At 38.2% G+C, this 20,805-nt stretch overlaps 3 protein-coding genes across 3 annotated transcripts in view; 2 read left to right on the top strand and 1 right to left on the bottom strand.

The window, feature by feature from the left end:
• Positions 1–1,639, top strand: part of LOC136825571 (formin-2-like) — a 49,900-nt gene extending 48,261 nt beyond the window's left edge. The window contains exon 6 of the mRNA XM_067082188.1: positions 183–1,639. Within this exon, the coding sequence (XP_066938289.1) occupies positions 183–760 (578 nt within the window). The 3' untranslated portion in view covers positions 761–1,639. The remainder of the gene's footprint in view (positions 1–182) is intronic.
• Positions 1–18,313, bottom strand: part of GPHR (golgi pH regulator) — a 139,981-nt gene extending 121,668 nt beyond the window's left edge. Inside the window, exon 1 of the mRNA XM_067082402.1 lies at positions 18,182–18,313. The gene's annotated coding sequence lies outside the window, so the exon portion shown is untranslated. The remainder of the gene's footprint in view (positions 1–18,181) is intronic.
• Positions 6,129–7,528, top strand: LOC136840314 (serine/arginine repetitive matrix protein 5-like). Its single transcript, XM_067107014.1, has 2 exons — positions 6,129–6,602; positions 6,704–7,528. The coding sequence occupies exons 1-2, from the start codon at positions 6,129–6,131 to the stop codon at positions 7,526–7,528; spliced, it is 1,299 nt and encodes a 432-aa protein (XP_066963115.1).
• Positions 18,314–20,805: the final 2,492 nt, after the last annotated feature.

Genomic DNA, 20,805 nt, shown 5'->3' on the forward strand with positions numbered 1-20,805 from the left:
CATTTACTTTGGTATTTAGTAGGTACGGATGCAATTTTTTTACTTCTGCAATATGTAATCCACATAGTAAAGTACTTTCTATGCAGCTAATACTGCCTTTTTGGTTTGTTTCACATCAATAATTGGAAGTTATGACTTCAAAATACAAATCATTTTAATAACAGCATCTGCACTCGTTCCAGTCATGAGAGGAATCAGACGCAATGACGAACCTCGTCCAATCACCCACATGGAAATGCGCAAACCAGAGCCCATCCCAAATTTGCCAGACTTCGAACCCCGTTTCCCTGACTTTGGACCCCCAAGAGTGCACACCGTGATCAACCCTGAGAGACCCATTTTCAACCAGTTCCCTCCAAACGGTCCACCCAAAATCGGCGAACTCGACCCCGCCAAGATCGTTTCCAAGATCATCGAGGTCAACAGCCGTCCCATGCCCGTGGACGTCATGTCCCCACCAAAGCCCATCGCTGTCATTCACAAGGTGGAGCCACTGGCCGGACCCCAGATCCCCATCTTCCCCCCACCACCTCCCCCACCTCCTTCCTCCATCAAGCTGCCTCCCCCACCCCCACCCAAGATGGACCCAGAGGGACGCATTGGAAACATCCACAACGTGGAGCCTGACGCGGAGTTCGTCCCCCACCCACAGCAGCCACCAACCCCAGCTCCTCTTCTGGACATGACGCCCCAGGAGATTCACGAGCGCGCTCCCCAGCCCGCTGAGGACCGCAAGCACCACCTCCTCATTGTCAACTAAGGCTCGCGACGAGTTCGGTGGACTGAGGTCGCCTCCGTGCGGGGTGAAACCAAGCCGCAAACAAAGGCTACACTTTTTTTTTATTATATATATAAAAAGATCCCGATTATAATCCTGAGTGATAACCATGTGACATATCAAGAAGCCTTAACCAGTGGATAGAATCTCAAAGCTGTAATCGGATAATTAACCAAATACAATAACTGTTTTGTTACTTATTTACTGTAAATTATCGTCTTTCTTTTAAATTATATCGTTCAGATTACCGTCCCCGCCCCCACCTGTAAATTATGAATTCTCCGGAGAGGATACTGGTCTAAGTAGACCTTTCAAGCAGTACACAAGCTATGTCAAACAAAAGTTGAGAATTCTCATTGCATGGAATGTCTACTTAACCAGCATTTCAGTCTCCGCCTTTCATCAATTATATCTTTATCTTTAAGGAAGAAACAATATCTTCAGAGCAATTTCTTACACGGACTAAGATTTCCTCATATAGCACCATATCTTTAGTTTTATCTTGCAAACAAAGAAGTATAACGCGAAGGATGACGTCATCTATACAGCCAATACGATAAACAGGCTTCCGTAAAAAAATAAATGTATATTACTCGCAAAAAAAACTTGTCTTCCATATCAGTATGATATTCACAAAAAAAAACTATGCATCTATAGATGAAGATTTTTAGTTTATAAGGTTCTCTACCTAATAAAAGATAAAATTGAAGAATTTTTTTTTTTTTTTTTGACAACGGAAAAAACATTCCGGGCGATTCATTCGTAAAATGCTGATTGCTGAAACACACAGAATGACGCCATATATATATATATTTTTTTTTTTGTATTATTCTACAGTAGAATAAAAAATGAGAAAATAAATTTTGTTTGCTTTGATTTCCTCAACTTCAAAAAACTATTTATATTTCTTTTTTCTCATTCACATATTTTTCTTCCTGTTTTGTTTCTCATAGTTTAAAGTACGATATTTGATATCAGTTTTCTGTAAAAAACTGTGTGCCAGCTTTATCAGTCCGTCACTATATTCATCAGCACTTTTTCTCTCAACTTTCTGTCCATACTTTTCTATCCCGCACTTTATTCTGTCCACTTTTTCTCTCCGCATTTTCCTATCACGCCCTCAGTCTCAAAAACTAGTAGGAGGCTGAAGACTGCAAGTGTTATGTTGATCATCCACCCTCAATCATCAAACATACAAATTGCAGCCCTCTGGCCCCTCACTAACTCGTCTATTAAAGAGTTAAGTTAGCCATAATCGTGCTACTGGCAACTATACTGTGGATAGGCCACCACCGGGCCGTGGTTAAGTTTATAGGCCGTGGCTCCTTACTGGCATTATACAGGACCACCGAAAGACTTTTCAGGGCCTTGATTCTGCAATGTGGCGGCTGTACAGAAAACTCGGTGCGCCGAAGAAACTGGCGCATTTTCTGTTTTATTTGTTCTTAATTTCTGACACTGGAGGAATTCTTCAAAAAAAAAAAAAAAAAAATTAAGGATATTTCTATCTACCATTCATGAAACTTTCTCAACTTAAAACAATTAAATTTTCTTAATAAAACTGACCTGGAAATATTTTAACAATGAATTTAACAGAAACAGAAGAAAAAAATTTTTTTGCACAATTTCACTTTTTTTTTTTTTTTGTAAAGGCAGTCTTTCACAAAATAGGAAGTTACAAGTGTAATATGCAAACTATCAAACAAAATAATATACAAAGTAGATATGAGTAGCGAATATAAAGAAAACAAAATAAAATATAAAGGAAACAAAATAAATAAATCAATCAATAACTAAATAAAAATACAAAACTTTCAAATCAGATTAGCTCAGACATATTAAAAGAAATTTTATCCCACAAACTGAGAGAGATTAACATCAGCTTTCTTGTTAATAACAGCAGAAAATGACCGCGCAGTGAAGTACATACGCACACACACATACACATGCATACATACATACCCTGGCATACTTACATACAAGGAAAAATTATAAGAATAGAGCCAGGGTGACGAAAAGCATCTTCTTAGCAAAAGGGACATGAATTACCTACTATCTTCGGCTCTGAGAATGAAGAATGTTGATGCTGATGCCTAAAAGACTGAGGTGGTCTGAACATGTGATGAGAACAGGGAAGAAACACTTAGTAAAAAAAAGTAGCTGATGATTCTGATAATTATAATGATAATGATAACGTATACTGGTTGAAATGGTTATAAAAATATGGTATCGTTTACGTTTATGAAAAAAAAATATTACTCATTCTTACATATTTTTCTCAGAAGCAAATTACATTACTACCATTATTTAACATTATTTATCGCTAAAAGTCTACCAAAATCATACTCTGTTGACACCATCTAAAACCAGCAATTTCTCAAGAAAAAATCCTTTTAGAGAGCGACCAAATAGTTTTAAAAACACTTTATATTCTTATAAGTGACTCTTCTTCTCTGCATGCAAAGGAAGAAACCCGACAATGTAAATTGGTAGTCTGCCTTTACAGCACTCTTTGTGTGTGTGTGTGTGTGTGTGTGTGTGTGTGTGTGTGTGTGTGTGTGTGTGTGTGTGTGTCATGAGTGTGTGCTAATGTGTGACATCTCTGCCATCTGAACTGATCCTGAACTGATAATGATTTATCTCTGCCATCCTGCAGTGAGATGAGAGAGAATGAGAGAGAGCTAATAATGACTTATCTCTGCCATCCTGAACTGAGAGAGAGAGAGAGAGAGAGAGAGAGAGAGAGAGAGAGAGAGTACTGACCTATCTCTGGTATTCTACAATGAAAAATACCTGATTACACAAACGAAAATGACCTAACTCGCATGCAAAAAAAAAAGAGAGGTACTTCCACTAACCTGTAATTACTTATTGTTAGAACCACTTCCCGTAAAACAACAATAACACCATTATTTAAAAACACATCCCCATTTGACTCAAAGAATAGTTAGAATGTACTATCTACCTACTGCAAAGTTACCACATCTATCTTAGTCGCTGTTGCATGCATGCCTTCAATCGTTGTCTTGACACCGGACGCAGAAAATTCAGTAATGAAAAAATTCAGTAATGAAAAAATTCAATAATGAAATTCATTAACAAAAGATTATACTTCTCGGCAGGGCGTATCATAACTCCGCCCTCCTAATTGGTCGAGATAAAAACAAATGGATTTAAAGAACGAAAATTGATAATAAGAATAAATAAAATAAAAGAAAAATAATAAGTAAACATGAAAATACATAACAATAAATTAATATGATTAATAATGATTAAGGAAAAAGGCCACTGTAGGAAATCAGGTTTATGTGAGTGAACATAAAAACAGCAGAGGGCTTTCGATCTTAGCCAAGGTCTCTTCAGCTGTGCTAAACAGTGCCTACAGAGCTTTCACACTGAAACAAAACAGTAATTACAAATTACAGCTACAGAGCTTTCACACTGAAACAAAACAGTAATTACAAATTACAGAGTTTTTACAAAGAAACAAGATAGTAATTACTGAATTTTCACAGAGAAACGAAAAAGTAATTACAAAGTTTGTACACAGAAACAAAACGTAAAACAAACATTCAATGAGCAAATGCTCATTCAATATTTTTTTCCGTTTTGTTTCTGTGTAAAAGCTTTGTAATTACTGTTTTGTCTCTGTGTAAAAATTTTGTAATTACTGCCTTGTTTCTTTGTAAAAACTTTGTAATTATTGCTTTGTTTCTTTGTAAAAACTTTGTAATTACTGTTTAGCACAGCTGAAGAGAACCTTAGCGAAGGTCGAAAGCTCCTGTTTTCACATTTATTCACATAAACTTGGTTTCCTACTTTGCCATTCTTTTCTCAACAAATCAAGACAGACACTAAGAACGCACCTTCATTATTGAATTCGACCCTCCTGCAAATGATTCTCACATACCTGAGTTCCATGCATGATGCATTGTGGGAGACTGATCTCAGGTGGAGCACTGTTTACGCTGAATGCTGTATTACAAGAACCCTTATCTCGTATAAATATCATTCCTCTTTTTCTGTTTGACGTACGGCATAATTTTTACTGTTTACGCTGGAATAACTTGGAATAACTCCTACGCTTTGTACAGAGCATAATTTTCCCATTTGACTTACGACTTCCCTATTCTGTTAACCATAAGACATTATATTCACGCTTCAACGCAACGCTTCATTGAATTCTTGTTTGGTGAATGGCATAATTTTCCTGTTAAGTAAAGCACGGGATCTGTAGGTCTTGACATATGGCATCAACTTCAGTCTGACACTGGGGAAAAATGTTCTTGTCTGATGTCTGACACAGGGGACAAATTTTCTTGTTTCCTGTCAGACATCTCCCTTCTTGATATGGCACCATACTTTCATGTTTAAGACAGGGTATAGTTTTAGGGTTTGTTTTAGGAAATCCAATAACCATTTTTCATGGGGTACTTTCGTCCCTGACCCAGTTCAACTCTAACATAGAATAACATTTAGGTTTGTTTTACGAAATCCTGTCACTGTTTGGCATGGGACACCTTCTTCCTCAAGTCAAGTTCCACTTTGCATGTCTAATTAAGAAGTGTCATCATCCACCCACCTAAAGCAAGTTTCAAATGAAGCCTTTCAGACGGGATGTCTCAAAAGTGTTCGTTGATATACATTTAATTCCCCTGAAATTCACGATTTCTTTTTACCCATTGCATTTCGATAATGAATATTAAAAATACTATAATGATTTGATTAATACTGCTTTAGTAATCCCCGAAAATAACGTAATCTAAGTTCAGTATTTCTCTTTCTTAAATAAATAAGATTCCGCAAAACATAAGTAAAAACAGTTTCTTTGCGCAATCGAGTTTTCTTACAGCCACTACTGCGTATAATCAAGGCCACCGAACACAGATCTATCTTTTCAGTGGTCTCTATCATAATGTATGAGCCGCTGCCCATGAAACTTTAACCACGGCAGTGGTGGCCTATCCCTAACAATTTGCCAGAAGCATGATTATGACTAATTTAACCTTAAATGAAATAAAAAAAAAACTTGAGGCTAGGGCTGCAATTTGGTATGTTTGATGATTGGAGGGTGGGTGATCAACATGCCAATCTGCAGCCCTCTAACCTCAGTAGTTCTTTAAGGTGAGGGCGGACGAAACGTGCGGAGAAAAAGTGCGGACAGAATAAAGTGCGGACGGACAGACAAAGCCGGCACAATAGTTTTCTTTTGCAGAAAACTAAAAGAAAGTTCCCAGTATGATCCTCGACAAATCAGCTGCATAAATGAAAAGGGAATGAGATGATATACACAGGAAGTCGTCGATCACCGGACATGGATGAATGAATGAATAAAAGTGTTGATATACGTATGACGATTATATTAATGATATTTAGGCTGTCAAGCAAAGCACTGAGCACTTTCGGCCATTCAGCAGTTAAAGACAGTGAAATGTTAGTAGGTGTGGTTGGACAGCAAGCACCGAGATCCAGAAAATACACAGCAAGCACCCGAGATCAGAAACCACCGCGAGATCAGAAAAACAGCAAGCACCGAGATCCACAGCAAGCACACCGGATCAGAAAACAAACAAGCACCGAGATCCAGAAAATACACAGCAAGCACCGAGATCCAGAAAACAAAGCAAGCACCGAGATCCAGAAAAAACAGCAACACCGAGATCCAGGAAACACACAGCAACACCAAGAAAATACACAGCAGCACCGAGATCCAGAAAATACACAGCAAGCACCGAGATCAGAAAACAAAGCAAGCACTGAGATCAGAAAAACACAGCAAACCGAGATCCAGATAATACAGCAAGCACCAAGATCAGAAAACAAAGCAAGCACCGAGATCCAGAAAATACAGCAAAGCACCGGATCACAGCAAGCACCGAGATCCAGAAAATACACAGCAAGCACCGAGATCAGAAAAATACACAGCAAGCACCGAGATCAGAAAACAAAGCAAGCACCGAGATCCAGAAATACACAACCAAGCACCGAGATCAGAAAACAAAGCAAGCACCGAGATCAGAAAATACAGCAAGCACCGAGATCCAGAAAATACACAGCAAGCACCGAGATCCAGAAAATACACAGCAAGCACCGAGATCCAGAAAACAAAGCAAGCACCGAGATCCAGAAAATACACAGCAAGCACCGAGATCCAGAAAACAAAGCAAGCACCGAGATCCAGAAAATACACAGCAAGCACCGAGATCCAGAAAAGCACAGCAAGCACCGAGATCAGAAAACACACACAAGCACCGAGATCAGAAAACGCACAGTAAGCACCGAGATCCAGAAAAATACACAGCAACCGAGATCAGAAAACAAAGCAAGCACCGAGATCCAGAAAATACACAGCAAGCACCGGTCCAGAACAAAAGCAAGCACCGAGATCAGAAAATACAGCAAGCACCAAGATCCAGAAAAAAGCAAAAGCACCGAGATCGAAAATACACAGCAGAAATCAGAAAACAAAGCAAGCACCGAGATCCAGAAAATACACAGCAAGCACCGAGATCCAGAAAACAAAGCAAGCACCGAGATCCAGAAAATACACAGCAAGCACCGAGATCCAGAAAACAAAGCAAGCACCGAGATCCAGAAAATACACAGCAAGCACCAAGATCCAGAAAACAAAGCAAGCACCGAGATCCAGAAAATACACAGCAAGCACCGAGATCCAGAAAACAAAGCAAGCACCGAGATCCAGAAAATACACAGCAAGCACCGAGATCCAGAAAACAAAGCAAGCACTGAGATCCAGAAAATACACAACAAGCACCGAGATCCAGAAAACACACACAAGCACTGAGATCCAGAAAACACACAGTAAGCACAGAGATCCAGAAAATACACAGCAAGCACCGAGATCCACAAAATACACAGCAAGTAGAAGGATCTAAGGATAGCGTTACAGCCTCTGTTAATACTACCAAGAAAAAACAGTCTTACAGGATAAGGATTGAACTACCATGGGTATTGGGCATTATGGCATTCTTGGTGGGCAGTTGTATGAAAATACTGCAGGAAAATATTTTTCCAATATTTAATTTAAAAAATACTATTTGGAATTTACTTAGGAAATACTCCTTCAACTTTAAGCTTAAGTACCAAATAGCATCATGTCCAGAGCATCAAGTTAAATGTACTGCTCCCTTGATGGCCAGTGGTCAAAGTCACTGTCAATGGTTCTTAAGCCAGGCAGCGGTTCGAATCCCCCAGGGGACGAATCCCATAACAGTTATAATCACATTTGGGTGTAGGTTATTCCCCAGGTATAGTGAAGTGGATTTGAAACGATAGTTGTGGCTCCACATTCATGAATACAAAAAGGTCATGCATTTATAAGTGACAAAAATTCGTAGTACTTTGTAAATCTAAAGCGTCAAACTTATGCCAGGGACCAAGCACTGGAACCTATGAGCTCATTCAGCGCTGAAATGGAAACTGACAGTAAAAAAGGTTTGAAAGGTGTAACAGGAGGAAAACCTCGCAGTTGCACTATGAATCAATTGTAAGGAGAGGGTGGAGAGTAAGATGGAAGAAAGAGAATACGAAAGGAGGTACAATAAAAGGAATGAAAGCACTTGCAGCTAGGGGCCGAAGGCACGCTGCAAAGAACCTTAAGTAACGCCTACAGTGCACAGCATGAGGCGCACTAACGTCACTACTCTCATCCCACCCCCGGGGGCATCCACCTCTGACAATACCAAATAATCTTGAAAATGGGAAATATTAGGATGAACATAACATTACCATAGCAATGCCAAGCGCGAAAATCACCATCATTCCATTATACTGCAGAGAAGATGTCTACATGAGGTTACCAGACATAATCTTGAAATAAAAATATCTATAATTATCATAATATAATCACTGGCTTCCTATACCAGATCACCTTTTCAATTGGGATGTAGAAAAGACGCTGATATAAGCCTAATTTTGATGATAATTACACTAATATGATTTATTCAATTACATTTTCGTCACTGGTCAAGAAAGGCCGCGGTATGAAGGTAATTGAGTAAGCGAGACACGTGCATTATGCAATTGTAATTTGCAATAATGGACTTTATGTTTTCTCCGTCTGTTCTTTTAGAGTTCTGGCGAGGTACAAAAATTTTTTCATTTATTCGACTGTTAATTTATCTTGATTTGGTAATCATTTGTTATTCTCTTTTATGGCTTTTTTTTATTCGTATTTCTACAAATCAATATTCTCCTCTGTGCAATGCTGTTTTGCAAGTTAATGGAAATTTTGACTTGGCTCTTGTGAATGGCTACAATATTGCAGTTAATAAAATAATAATAATAATAATAATAATAATAATAATAATAATAATAATAATAATAATAATACCTTGGTACATCTGCATACAAACATATAAAAATATAAATACACATGTTTACGTATAATTTTATTTATATATACAGTATATATATATATATATATATATATATATATATATATATATATATATATATATATATATATATATTTATATATTTAGGTGTGTATGTGTGTAAAGCTAAAAGCGCTAGATCGATCCAACTAAATATAATAAACCCCTGGATTTTTATTCCGCAGTAATTCAGTGCACCCCTATCCACCCACCCAGTGAATTATGAATATGGTTGTCAGTCAACTGTAGTGCGTCTCAACCATACTACATGAATTACTATTACTACTACTATAACTACCATTAAATACTTCTACTTCTACCTCAGCCACACTCTCTCGCCCAAGCCCAAATTGAAAAGTGCCCTGCGCAAGCATTCTCGCTGAGTACCTGTACAGATAAGCAAAGAATCAAAGATGCACTAAGCGGCGCCTCCGAGCCGCCATTTCCTAAAGTAGGGAGAGCGCTAATGGGAACACGGTTGATGTAGATGGTAACAAGGAACCACGATGCATCTGACCACGCAATGGCTGTGTTCATGTGGTTCATCTGTTCTTCCTGCTGCGAGTGAGAAGCCACAGGACTTTGGGACACCGATTTATAGATTTTAGGCACACATGCCAAGCACTGGGGCACCTAAGGCCCATTCAGCGCTGAAACGGAAACTGACAAGAGAAAGTTTGAAAGGTGTAACAGGAGGAAAACCTCAAAGCAGTTCCACTACGAATCATCAATTGTTAGGAGAGGGTGGACAGTAAGATGGAAGAAAGAGAATATGAGCGGAGGTACAGTAAAAGGAATGAAAGAGGTTGCAGCTAGGGGACGAGGGGACGCTACTTTGGGATAAGGGGGCTACAGTAAAACCAAAATGACCAGGAACATGGATGTCTAGCTACGTTGCCAACCTTCCTAACTTATATTCCGACAATAGTTGATCGGCATCACTCGATTCGGAGTTCTTTAATCCGGTCATAGAATCCTACTTATCCATCCCAAAGGCCCTCCAGAATAAAGAGCCCGTTCCGGGACAAGGCCTACTTAACTGACAATCTGCCATCACTTGAGGAGCCAATAACAGCATTTTTTATCACATTGTATCATTTACTTTCATCAGTGAGTCTGGGCTAGATATTGGGCATTTTCATAATTCCTTATCACAAAGTGTTATCAAAACAGTTCAATGTATCATATCAAATCATCATTTACTGCAGCTTTTTTTTTTTACTATATATCATCCTTTACTCATCAAATTTCAGTTCTTTCTCATTTTATCTTCAGTGTTAGCAGAACACAGTGTCAAGGTGTTTACCCTTTTTGGCCTGGTGTAAGGAAGATATGACAGAATTTTTGCCACAACTACAATACATCCCAGCTTAGGTCAAAGGTTCCTCTTCCTTCTCCTCCTCCTCTTCCGCATCATCATCATCTTCATCATCATCATCATCTTCCACGTCGCACGGTTTATTTTTGGGGGGCCATCATTAGGACTAAGGTCCAAAGGCAGGCAAGTAGATCCCTTTTACCTGTTACAATTTGCAACTTTCCGTGTCATACTTGTTTTTTTTTTTCAAATGTCCTTAATACTCCCGCTTTCTTTTAAAGATCTCAGGGCAACTGTGTAAAATGTCTGGGTGTTGTGCAAGTTTTTAAATTGTCTAGATGTCGTGTATCCTACCACAGAACCGTGTACCCAAAACAAGTCTGGGTACCGTGTACCCCATAAAAACCGTCTGGCTGTGGCGTACTCTCGTCTCCTAAGCATTTTCCAACTGGCCCCTAGAGAAAGTCTTTGCGGGTGGCGTGACGTCACGAAAGCTTCAGAGGAATGAATGGGGGGGGGGACGGACGGAGGAAGGAGGAAGTCTGGCTAAAAATACGACCGAAAAAATAATAATAAGATGCGACGGGAGATTAGAAAGCGAGAGAGAGAGAGAGAGAGAGAGAGAGAGAGAGACTCTAAGGAAGGCGATGAGCTGATAGTAATGTGAAAGTGGTGAATAACAATGGAGAGAGAAGGGGAGGGAGTTCCGTTGACACAAAAGGGAGATTGTAATGAAGCAACAGATAAGATTATCATCTTGGATCACTCATTATTATGTGTAAGATGAGACATACGAAAAGGGGATTGGGTAATTTTGCCGACTTCTTTCTCGAATGTTCTTCTTTGTGTACGTTTGGTGACGTATCTCTTTATTTATCTGATGTTTTAACCTCTTCTCTTCTCTTTTCTCCAACATAATGGAATGGAATGTAAAATATAGGCCAAGGCCAAGCACTGGGACCTAAGTTGTCATTCAGCGATGAAGTGGAAATTTAGAGTAAAAAGATTTGAAAGGTGTAACAGGAGGAAAACATGGCAGTTGCACTGTGCAACAATTGTTAGGAGAGGGTGGAAAGTAAGATGGAAGGAAGGAAATATGAACGAAGGTAAAGTAAAAGGAATGAAAGGGGTTGCAGCCAGGAGCCAAGGGGATGGTACAGAGAACTTCCAGTAACGCTTACAGTGCACCGCGTGAGGTGCACTGACGGCACTGTCCCCCAAGGGGGCATACTCTCATTTTTTTAGCCAATCACAGCACATACAATAATCCCTATATCTCAAACATTTAATAAGTTAACGAATGCCCTCCCAAGTGGTCAACCTGGCTGGCTCCATTTATTTGTCAGTTAACAAAGTTGTGAACTTGTTCATTAACAGTTTGCAAATTTCTTGAATAACTCATCCTTCGGTGTCGAAAACTGTTTTTTTAACAGATATGTCTTGAGTTTCTTCTCAATTGTCTTTTCAAATTTTAGGTTTTTAAGTTCTTGGGGCAACCTATTCTGCCCTAAAATGCAAGACTGCAGTATCTGCAAAAATACAAACCTGAGAAAAATGGTAAATACTCCCTTGCCTTACTACTAATTTTGCAGATACTGCAAATGGGACCCCCTAAATAAAGCACTGAAGAATCATTCTGAAACTGCAGTAACTTGTGTATTAATGTTTCACGAGCCCAATAGGGGCATATCTCAATTTCGAAAATTTTGCAGATACTGCAGTTTTCCATTTGAGGGCAGTATTAAATAAGCAAGGTGACAGTGCAATTTATAAAGCATCTCTAATTTTGGACATTCGTAATTTTTTTTATAATTTGCTATGAACCTAAACTTTTATATATCACAAGCGTGCGGGATTAAACCATTTTACTGCATTTTTACACAAAGCCCGTTTCATACTTGAACAAATTCCATCTTAAAACACGTTTCGCTGAATCCCGATCGCAAATTCCCGAGATGTTTGCTAGTATTGCACCAGCCCCCACCCCCTTTTCTTTTTGCCGTGCCCCTAAATAAGATTACGTTAGATTGGGTGTGGGAAACATATTGCGATTATTTTCAAGAAAATTCTATGGTTAATTTTTAACCATCTCGGAAAATGTTGCCCGGTCAAACCATACTGACTAACTTCTTCCTCTCAAGAACTAACGTATGCGAAGCATATGAAAATCATCTTCTTTACACAAGTAAATGAAAGCCACGGCCCTCAAATATTACCTTATAACTATTATTCTCTACTGAGGAGCCGTTAAAAAGAAGGCCCTGGAAAATAATGAATTAGGGAAATTCTGAAGAATCTCGAGTAAACCTTTTTCCTCAAGAATTTGGCAAACCTAGTCTGAACGACTGATATAATGACAAAAATATACACCAAGAAGTTGAAGGTGTATTAGAAGATGCCGTTGGGGAGGGTAGTCTACAATACCTGAAGGCGGCGGTGGTGGTGGTGGTGGGGGGGAGGTCGGTTCATGGCCCAATGTTTCCCAGAGTACGACATTCTAGGAAATAAAGAAAACGGGAAACGGCGCGTGGATTTGGCGCCTTACGTATATGAGATGATACGATAATGAGATAAGGCGAATAATTGTTTGAATATCTAATATCTAGAGAAAACTGTTTCCTCGCCATCATGAGGAAAGTATTCGTGATGAGTACAGGTACAGTAACCGATGCGAATGGCAAGAAACATTCCATTACTTTTTAGACATCTTGCAGTTTTTATTTTATTGCTGTTTTTGATCAAATTCGCATAAACATGTGTTCGGAAAGCTTGAATACATCAAAACGAACCGATAAATGATGTAAATTGTGTAAGATACTGAGAAACAGTAAACTGTAGTTGATTAGGTGCGAGAAACAGTAAACTGTAGTTGATTAGGTGCGTTTAAGTTTAATCAGATACATAAAAATATCTGTAGAATTCAGTACTTCCAATCTGCCTTCCATTCCTCTTGAAAAAATTAGTCTTTCACCAACAATATCTTGTGCCATTCTACCCCATGAAATGACCTTACACATTCCCCAGACCTTGAAGGTAGAACTGTTTTGACTGACTGATTATGAAATTTTATAGGTCTCGAAGACAAGCGCCGGAACCCATCAGGATTATTCAGCGCCGCGGCGTCTCCGGTATTCGACATAGGGCGAGACTAGGAACTTTTTGGCGCCAACGGTGTTCGGTTGTATGGACAAGTTACTTGTTATTGATATACTGATTCTGATATTTAGTATAAGTTAATTTATTACTTAAAAAGCTAAATTCAAATGTAATTCAGTATTATAAAAAAGTATGTTGAGCATAAACGAAATGAATATTATTTTGTCCAATTCGAAACTCGAAACCAAAGCCAAAGCCGGCAATGTTTTAAAACAGTTGTTAGCCGGTTTTCCATGCTGTGGAAAATGTCGTCCTATCCTGTGATCATTTGCAACTCGAATTCAACTGTTCAACTCTCATACTAATCTCTCCCTTATTTCATTCAGAATCTATCAAGAAATTTACGAATAAATTAAGAAGCAGTGAGAGTATAAAAGTAGAAATGTGGTTTCCTTAACTGCAATCTTACTTTCTAAATGGATTTATATTTTAGTCCACTACTCCAAACAGACTTATTTGCATATACGGATTTTACTCAGCATTTATGAAAACAACAATTTAACCTGTAAAGAGTTAACACTATCCTCATTAAGGACTACCCTATCAGTAAGTTTATGTGAATTCAATTCAGTTTAACTCTACTTGATTTCTGCTTAAAAGTTAATAGTTATAGGAAATAGGTGGTTATAAGAATTACTTCTGCATGTATAAAATGTGCTCTGATTACTATTATTATTATTATTACTTATGCAAGAAGCCTTACTATGTATCTTTTAGTGGTCATGGTATTCTAATACTTACAATTTGGAGATTTTTCTGTTTACAATAAACTTTTGACTTTGTTTCTCTTCTTTGTATGAGGAAAATACTGCTTTGCTAAACAAAGCAGTAGTTTTCTCACACAAGCGCTTTCCATTTCCTGTTGAAAACTCGACACTGTTCTGCTGTCTGTCACAAGCAGCGTTCTCCAGAACTGTTCTATCTCCATTTCATCTGACTGCTTTCTCTGTTGTTGACGACACATCCGTTTGCTTTCTTTTTTTTTTTTTTTAGTAGTTTTGTCTTAAATTCAATTCTTCTTCCATTTAATAGAAGGGTTCTGTGTCTGCTGTTGTCTGCAGTACAGCATGGGGTCCTTTTTCTGGCAGAATTTGCCAGAATTCTAGTTTGGCTTATTATCTGTATGCTCTTGTTCTGCTGCCTGCACAATAACTGCTCTTGCCTGCTGCCCGGTGGAGTTCTCCAAACCACTGATCGTTCTCAGTTCCACCTAATTCCTCTTTATCTATCTGTGATAAAATCACAACATCTGCTGCTCGCCTTTCTTCTCTAGTGGCGTCCCAAGAATTCTGCACTTTAGTCATTTAATGTTTTGTATCTGCTGTGAGTGAAAGGACATCTTCTGTTAATTCCCTACCTCATCTGTTCACTCGACATTTCTATCTACTTGCTTTAATATCTTTTATTATTGTTTTTCATGCTGTTTTTCCCGCGGCATGTGGTGTTCGTCGGAATTCTGTCCTTTCACCCAACCGCCTGAGATCTGTTGTTGTTCACAGTAAAATATCTTTTCATTTTCCTTCTTTCTAGTGGTGTTCCTCCAAAATTTATTCTAAACTTGTCATTTCACCTGACGGATTTCTGTTATTTGCACAAATCGAATGAAAAAATCAAGGGGTGAACTGTCATGAATTCTATGCAAAGTCAAATACATCAACGGACGACATTTCCTGTGACGTATTTCATTGTACAACGAATCCCTCGCAATAAGTTTCTTCAGTCTGTGTCAATAATGTCAGGTTCTTCTCCTTCTTCTTTAAGTATCTGAACAGAAAGCGAGTCAGAGCAGGATTGACGAAACACGCTGCAGAAAAGTAATTTTATAGTGCCCTCAAGCTGTTTCACTGCTATTTGGATCCTCTACAGTGAATAACAACAAATAAATATATAAATAATAAACAACACTAGTCGGGAAAAAAACTAAATAAAGACGCATGCCATTCAAAGTAGGATTTCAGCCCCTTGAAAGCAAGAGCAACGGCACCATAGGCCTATACACTAACTACCAAACCACCACTGAGACCAGTTCGGTAAATTACGTCACTCTGATTGTATGAGAACACTCGTGAAGTATTCCTTAATAGACCAAAGTTAATTGTTACAAATCATAATTAGGCCTGTATAGGCTTAGAACAATAGCAACTAGAAAGTGTTCGGAAAGCGACTATCTCATACAACGAAACTGATAAAAAACAAGATAAAAGTAAAGAATAAAACACATACAAATGTATTACTTCCTTGAAGTCCATCATCTTCCGAATGCATTATGTGGCAACACACACACACACACACAGACACACACACACACACAAACAAACAAATAGACATTCACAGGTGAGACTACATAACACCAAGAGATAATTAGACGGTACATTTCTTACAAACACGAGTACAACAGACTTCATTCAGGTAATAAACATAAATTATACAGATAAATTCCCTAAGGGGGAATGTCGACACTACTTCCCCTTAACGTCACGGATACAGCAACTTACGTAAGACGAGAGAGAGAGAGAGAGAGAGATTGTTTTTCGTACCGCGCGACAGTTTTATCATAACGTCATCGTATTTTCCTCATCATCAGCGTTTCATCATCATCGGGCTGAAAGTACAATGACCTCAATAATGAATGTTGTTTAGTTTACGACAGTCGAACTTATCAAGATTATGTCGTTTTGATTTCGCCGAAGTGAATCTAATAAAGTTACGTGAATTTAATGAAGATAAACAGTTACACAGATGTGACACGTTGTGAAAGTGAGCTGCGTCTTCACGTTTTCTGTTATATACGTAATAATTACTGCATTGTAAATGATACTAGTACTAGGTGAATTCAGAGCTTTGGTGTAATATAAATGATACTGGAACTGAGTGAATTCAGAGCTCTGATGTAATGTAAATATTAGTACTAGGTGAATTCAGAGCTTTGGTGTAAATGATACTGATAGCAGGTGAATTCAGAGCTTTGGTGTAACGCAAACGATACTATATAGTACCAGGTGAATTCAGAGCTTTGATGTAATGTAAATATTAATACTACGTGAATTCAGATATTTGAAGTAATGCAAACAATACTAGTACTAGGTGAATTCAGAACTTCAATGTAATGTTAAATATTAGTACCAGGTGAATTCAGAGTTTTGATCTAATGTAAATATTAGTGCCAGGTGAATTCAGAGCTTGTATGTAATGTAAATGATACTAGTACCAGGTATATTCAGAGATTTGGAGCCTCAAAAAAGTTACGTTGCAACACGTCGATGACGTCACAACTCGACAAATCTGGAACACTCGCTTAATACTGTCTAAATTAACACTATACACGACAGCGCTGACCTTTGTTAGTGTAACGCCAATTACTAAAATCAATAATCATGAAAATTCACGAAACTAAATGAATAATGTGTTGATACCGATATAGGCCTAAATATTATCTTCATAGGCCTAAATATTATCTTCACGTTTTATCATATTACAAACAATTACTGAAATGGAATATAGAATGAAGGCCAAGCGCTGGGATCTATGAGATCAATCAGCGCTGAGAGGGAAATTGAGAGTAGACAGGTTTGATAGGTGTAACAAGGGGAGGAGGGTGGATAGCAAGATGGAAGAAAGAAATATGAACGGAGGTACGATAAAAGGAATAAAAAGGCTGCAGCTATGGGCCGAAGCTGCACAGAACCTTAAGTAACGCCTACAGTGCACCGCACGGCACTAACCCCCTACGGGGACAAACAATTATTGTTCGTTATGCAAGTTAATTACACGACATTATACCGAAGGCCGATTTCATAAGCCTCAAAAACACAATTGAAAAACGTTATGGAGTAATTGTCAGACAACAGTGTGGCCTTCCACAATTACGGGTAATTACTCGATTCTAATGACAGTATGGCGGAGTCCAGCTCGAAGGGAAAAAATAATGAAGCAAAAAGTCACTCAGGAGGAATCACTGCAAGAAAACAACGGCTACTGAATTTCACCTTCATTTTCTTTGAGTGAATTCTATCCTTCAAAATGCTAACAGTAAAGGTACTCGTCTGAAGAAGGGAAGCGGGTAGGGAGGTACAGTAAAAGACTAAAAAGTGGGTGCAGCTCGGGGCCGAGGGGACGCCGCAAAAGCCCTTTGGTATCGCCTACAGTGCACCGCGTGAGGTGCGCTGACGACACTAACCCCTTACGGACAGTACCTCAATGCTACAAGAAGCCAGAAATAAGAACTCTCACAATCTTGCTTGTTACAGTAATTAGCAATCTGCTCTCTCTCTCCTTTTGTGATAAGTCAAGTGTCACGCAGTCTATTAGAGAGGGTGTCGAGGGTGTCGCCCCTTTGTTTCGGCTAATTATTCCAGGGAGGCGACAAATGAGATGCGACTACATCGACAAATGAGCGACAGACGCGGAGGTGACAATGGAAGTGATTGCCCTTAATAACTATGCTATAGTCTCATGGTGGTTGGTACTTTCTGATTTGGGTTAAGTAAGGCGAGTAATGGGTATTATCTGTGTTAAAATACTTTCTTATCTTACCGTTATAATATCTGATGCTATGGCTTCTGCGTTCTGCTACAGTGATGAAACACCTTTTAGCTTGTCTCTTTGGATGAAGCGATTGCCTTCCGTGTCGTAACCAGCTGAAAACCTGCTTGGCTCTCTCCACTTCCGAATCAGGTGTTACCAACTCCTTGCAACACGAAAACAAAACTGCAAAATTCATAAAAAAAAAAGGATCAGTTTAATGTAAAGAAGTAAAGAAATACTTTAAACACTTCTAAATTTTCTTAGGGCTATCGAAAAAGTCACTGACTACGTCATGATCATTTATGGCTGGTAAACTAAGTTACTTTATGACTACGGTATCGAATTCCATCAATGTGTCGAACACAATAACCACTGCTTCCTTTGGAACCTATGCTCACGAGAACTGCTTTCTCTCTTTCTATAAATCTTCTACTGAAGACCCTTATGGACATACAGAGTCGACAGACTTACTATAAACAGAGAGGGCTCCAACGGGAAATCAGCCTACAAAGACATAGAAGTTATAGGAAAAGGTCATAAATAAATTACAAAATTCAAATACTCGGCCTAGGAGCGCATTACTGGGTTAAAATGAGCTATCTTGTACCCCGTTATTATCAATTCTGTTTGCTATGTGTATCGTTTGGCCATCCACAAATGTCTAATAACTGATGTATCTTTGCTTTTCCATTTTTTTTGTTGTTGTTGCTTTGAGTAAGCCTTTTTCTGGTCTCGAATTTGAAAGAGCAGTAGAGCCTGCAGCGAAGATAGAGCCGGGTGATGGAATTCAGGAGACTTCCGTCTTGATGAGCTGGACAGAACACAACCTGTCGGGAAGGTACCTGCTTCTCAACTTTGTCCAGCAGTTGAGACAGGATGTTGCTGCTGACAAGCAGACTGGGGATCTGCTTCTCTACAAAGATTCAAATTTCAAAAAAACGGTTCGGTAACGCCCAGGCACAACGGTTCCTTTGCAAACGTAACGAACCTCAACTCATTTTAAATTATGGTACAGACAATGCACACAAATCAGTTGGTACGACAAATTACAGTTTCAACATCAAAAATGGCAATAAACAACAAGAATCCTGCATAAGTATCAAATACAAGACACAGAGAATGGGAAAAGGGAAGTCGTATCCCCGTAAACAATGGGAAACCCAATATTAGTTTTACAAAAACAAAATACAATTTACAAAGATTATACACACTATAATTATCATATAAGAAATGTTTAACAATTATTCAATAAGCGCTTCTTAAACGGGTAGACTTCAAGAGTAATTCAAACATTTTAATACAACTTAAACAGAGAGAGTTGGGAGCGTTCTCTTGGGACAACGAACACACATTTAATAGCACCAGTTATTCGACAGGTTTTAATGAAAACAAAAAACGTATATAAACTTAAATATGGTAATGTGTGTCTTCGCGTATGTTTGTGTAATGCAAGCGTTTTCCTAAAATAATTTAGTTGCTATTTCAAAAATTGCTTTTAGATCACTGGTCAAGGCTGCGTTTTTGGACAAACTTCGAAAATTGCTTCGGAAAAAAAAAAAAAAAGTGTACCAGACTAAGAAACTCATATTTTGGCCTTAAGGCGACCCCAGGGCTACACACACACACACACACACACACACACACACACACACACACACACACACACAATGGAGGTCAGATGGATTACAGGCTATATATAAAGATAACAAAAAAAAAAAAAAGTAGAAATTATAATAATATATATATATTATATATATATATATATATATATATATATATATATATATATATATATATATATATATATCTTCTTTATCTTCAGCTTTTCCCATCTTTTATGGGGTCGCTGTTTTATATGAGTCTTCTCCATCTTCTGCGATCATACCATTACCTCAATCACGTTCTTCTCCTGCATATCCCTGTTAACTGTGTCTCTCCATCTCATTCTTGGTATACCTCTACTTGTTCAGAGCACTTCCATATATATATATATATATATATATATATATATATATATATATATATATATATATATATATATTGCCACTAGCGGTGTGAACTGTATTTTATATGGCACGTGCCTTTATACTATTAGAAGCCGTTCAGTCAACAAATAAAACAATAGAAGTGGCAATATATATGTATCTATATATTTCCACCTATTTTTTTTTACTTTTTGTTGTCTTTAGACGGCTTCTAAGGGTATAAAGGCACGTGCCATATAAAATTCAGTTCATACTGATAGTTCGTACTAATAATAAAGCAAAATGGTGAAAATTCGGGCAACTGCAACGTAGTTTTGAAATGATGACCTAAAGACGAAAACATTCAAGCTTTTATCACGTAAGTTTAACCCATTCGAGTTTTGTATCATACCTGACGCTTCAGAACATCAGTGACGTGATAGACTTGATACACTGAATATCCCTACAGATCAACTTTATCTTTGAAATTATTTCCTGAACTTTTATCTTTTGTTAAGAATTTGGCAATTATATATCTCTAAAATACTCAGGTATGGCCTTTTCAGTGATATATCCTCCTCTATAAAAATTTAAAAAGGAAAATAAGTTAAAGTTTCTATCAGATTTAGCTCGACAGATAACAAAACCGACGACTGCTGTATCGGGGGT

This window comes from Macrobrachium rosenbergii, chromosome 1 (assembly GCF_040412425.1).
Source record: "Macrobrachium rosenbergii isolate ZJJX-2024 chromosome 1, ASM4041242v1, whole genome shotgun sequence".
Lineage (NCBI taxonomy): Eukaryota > Metazoa > Arthropoda > Malacostraca > Decapoda > Palaemonidae > Macrobrachium > Macrobrachium rosenbergii.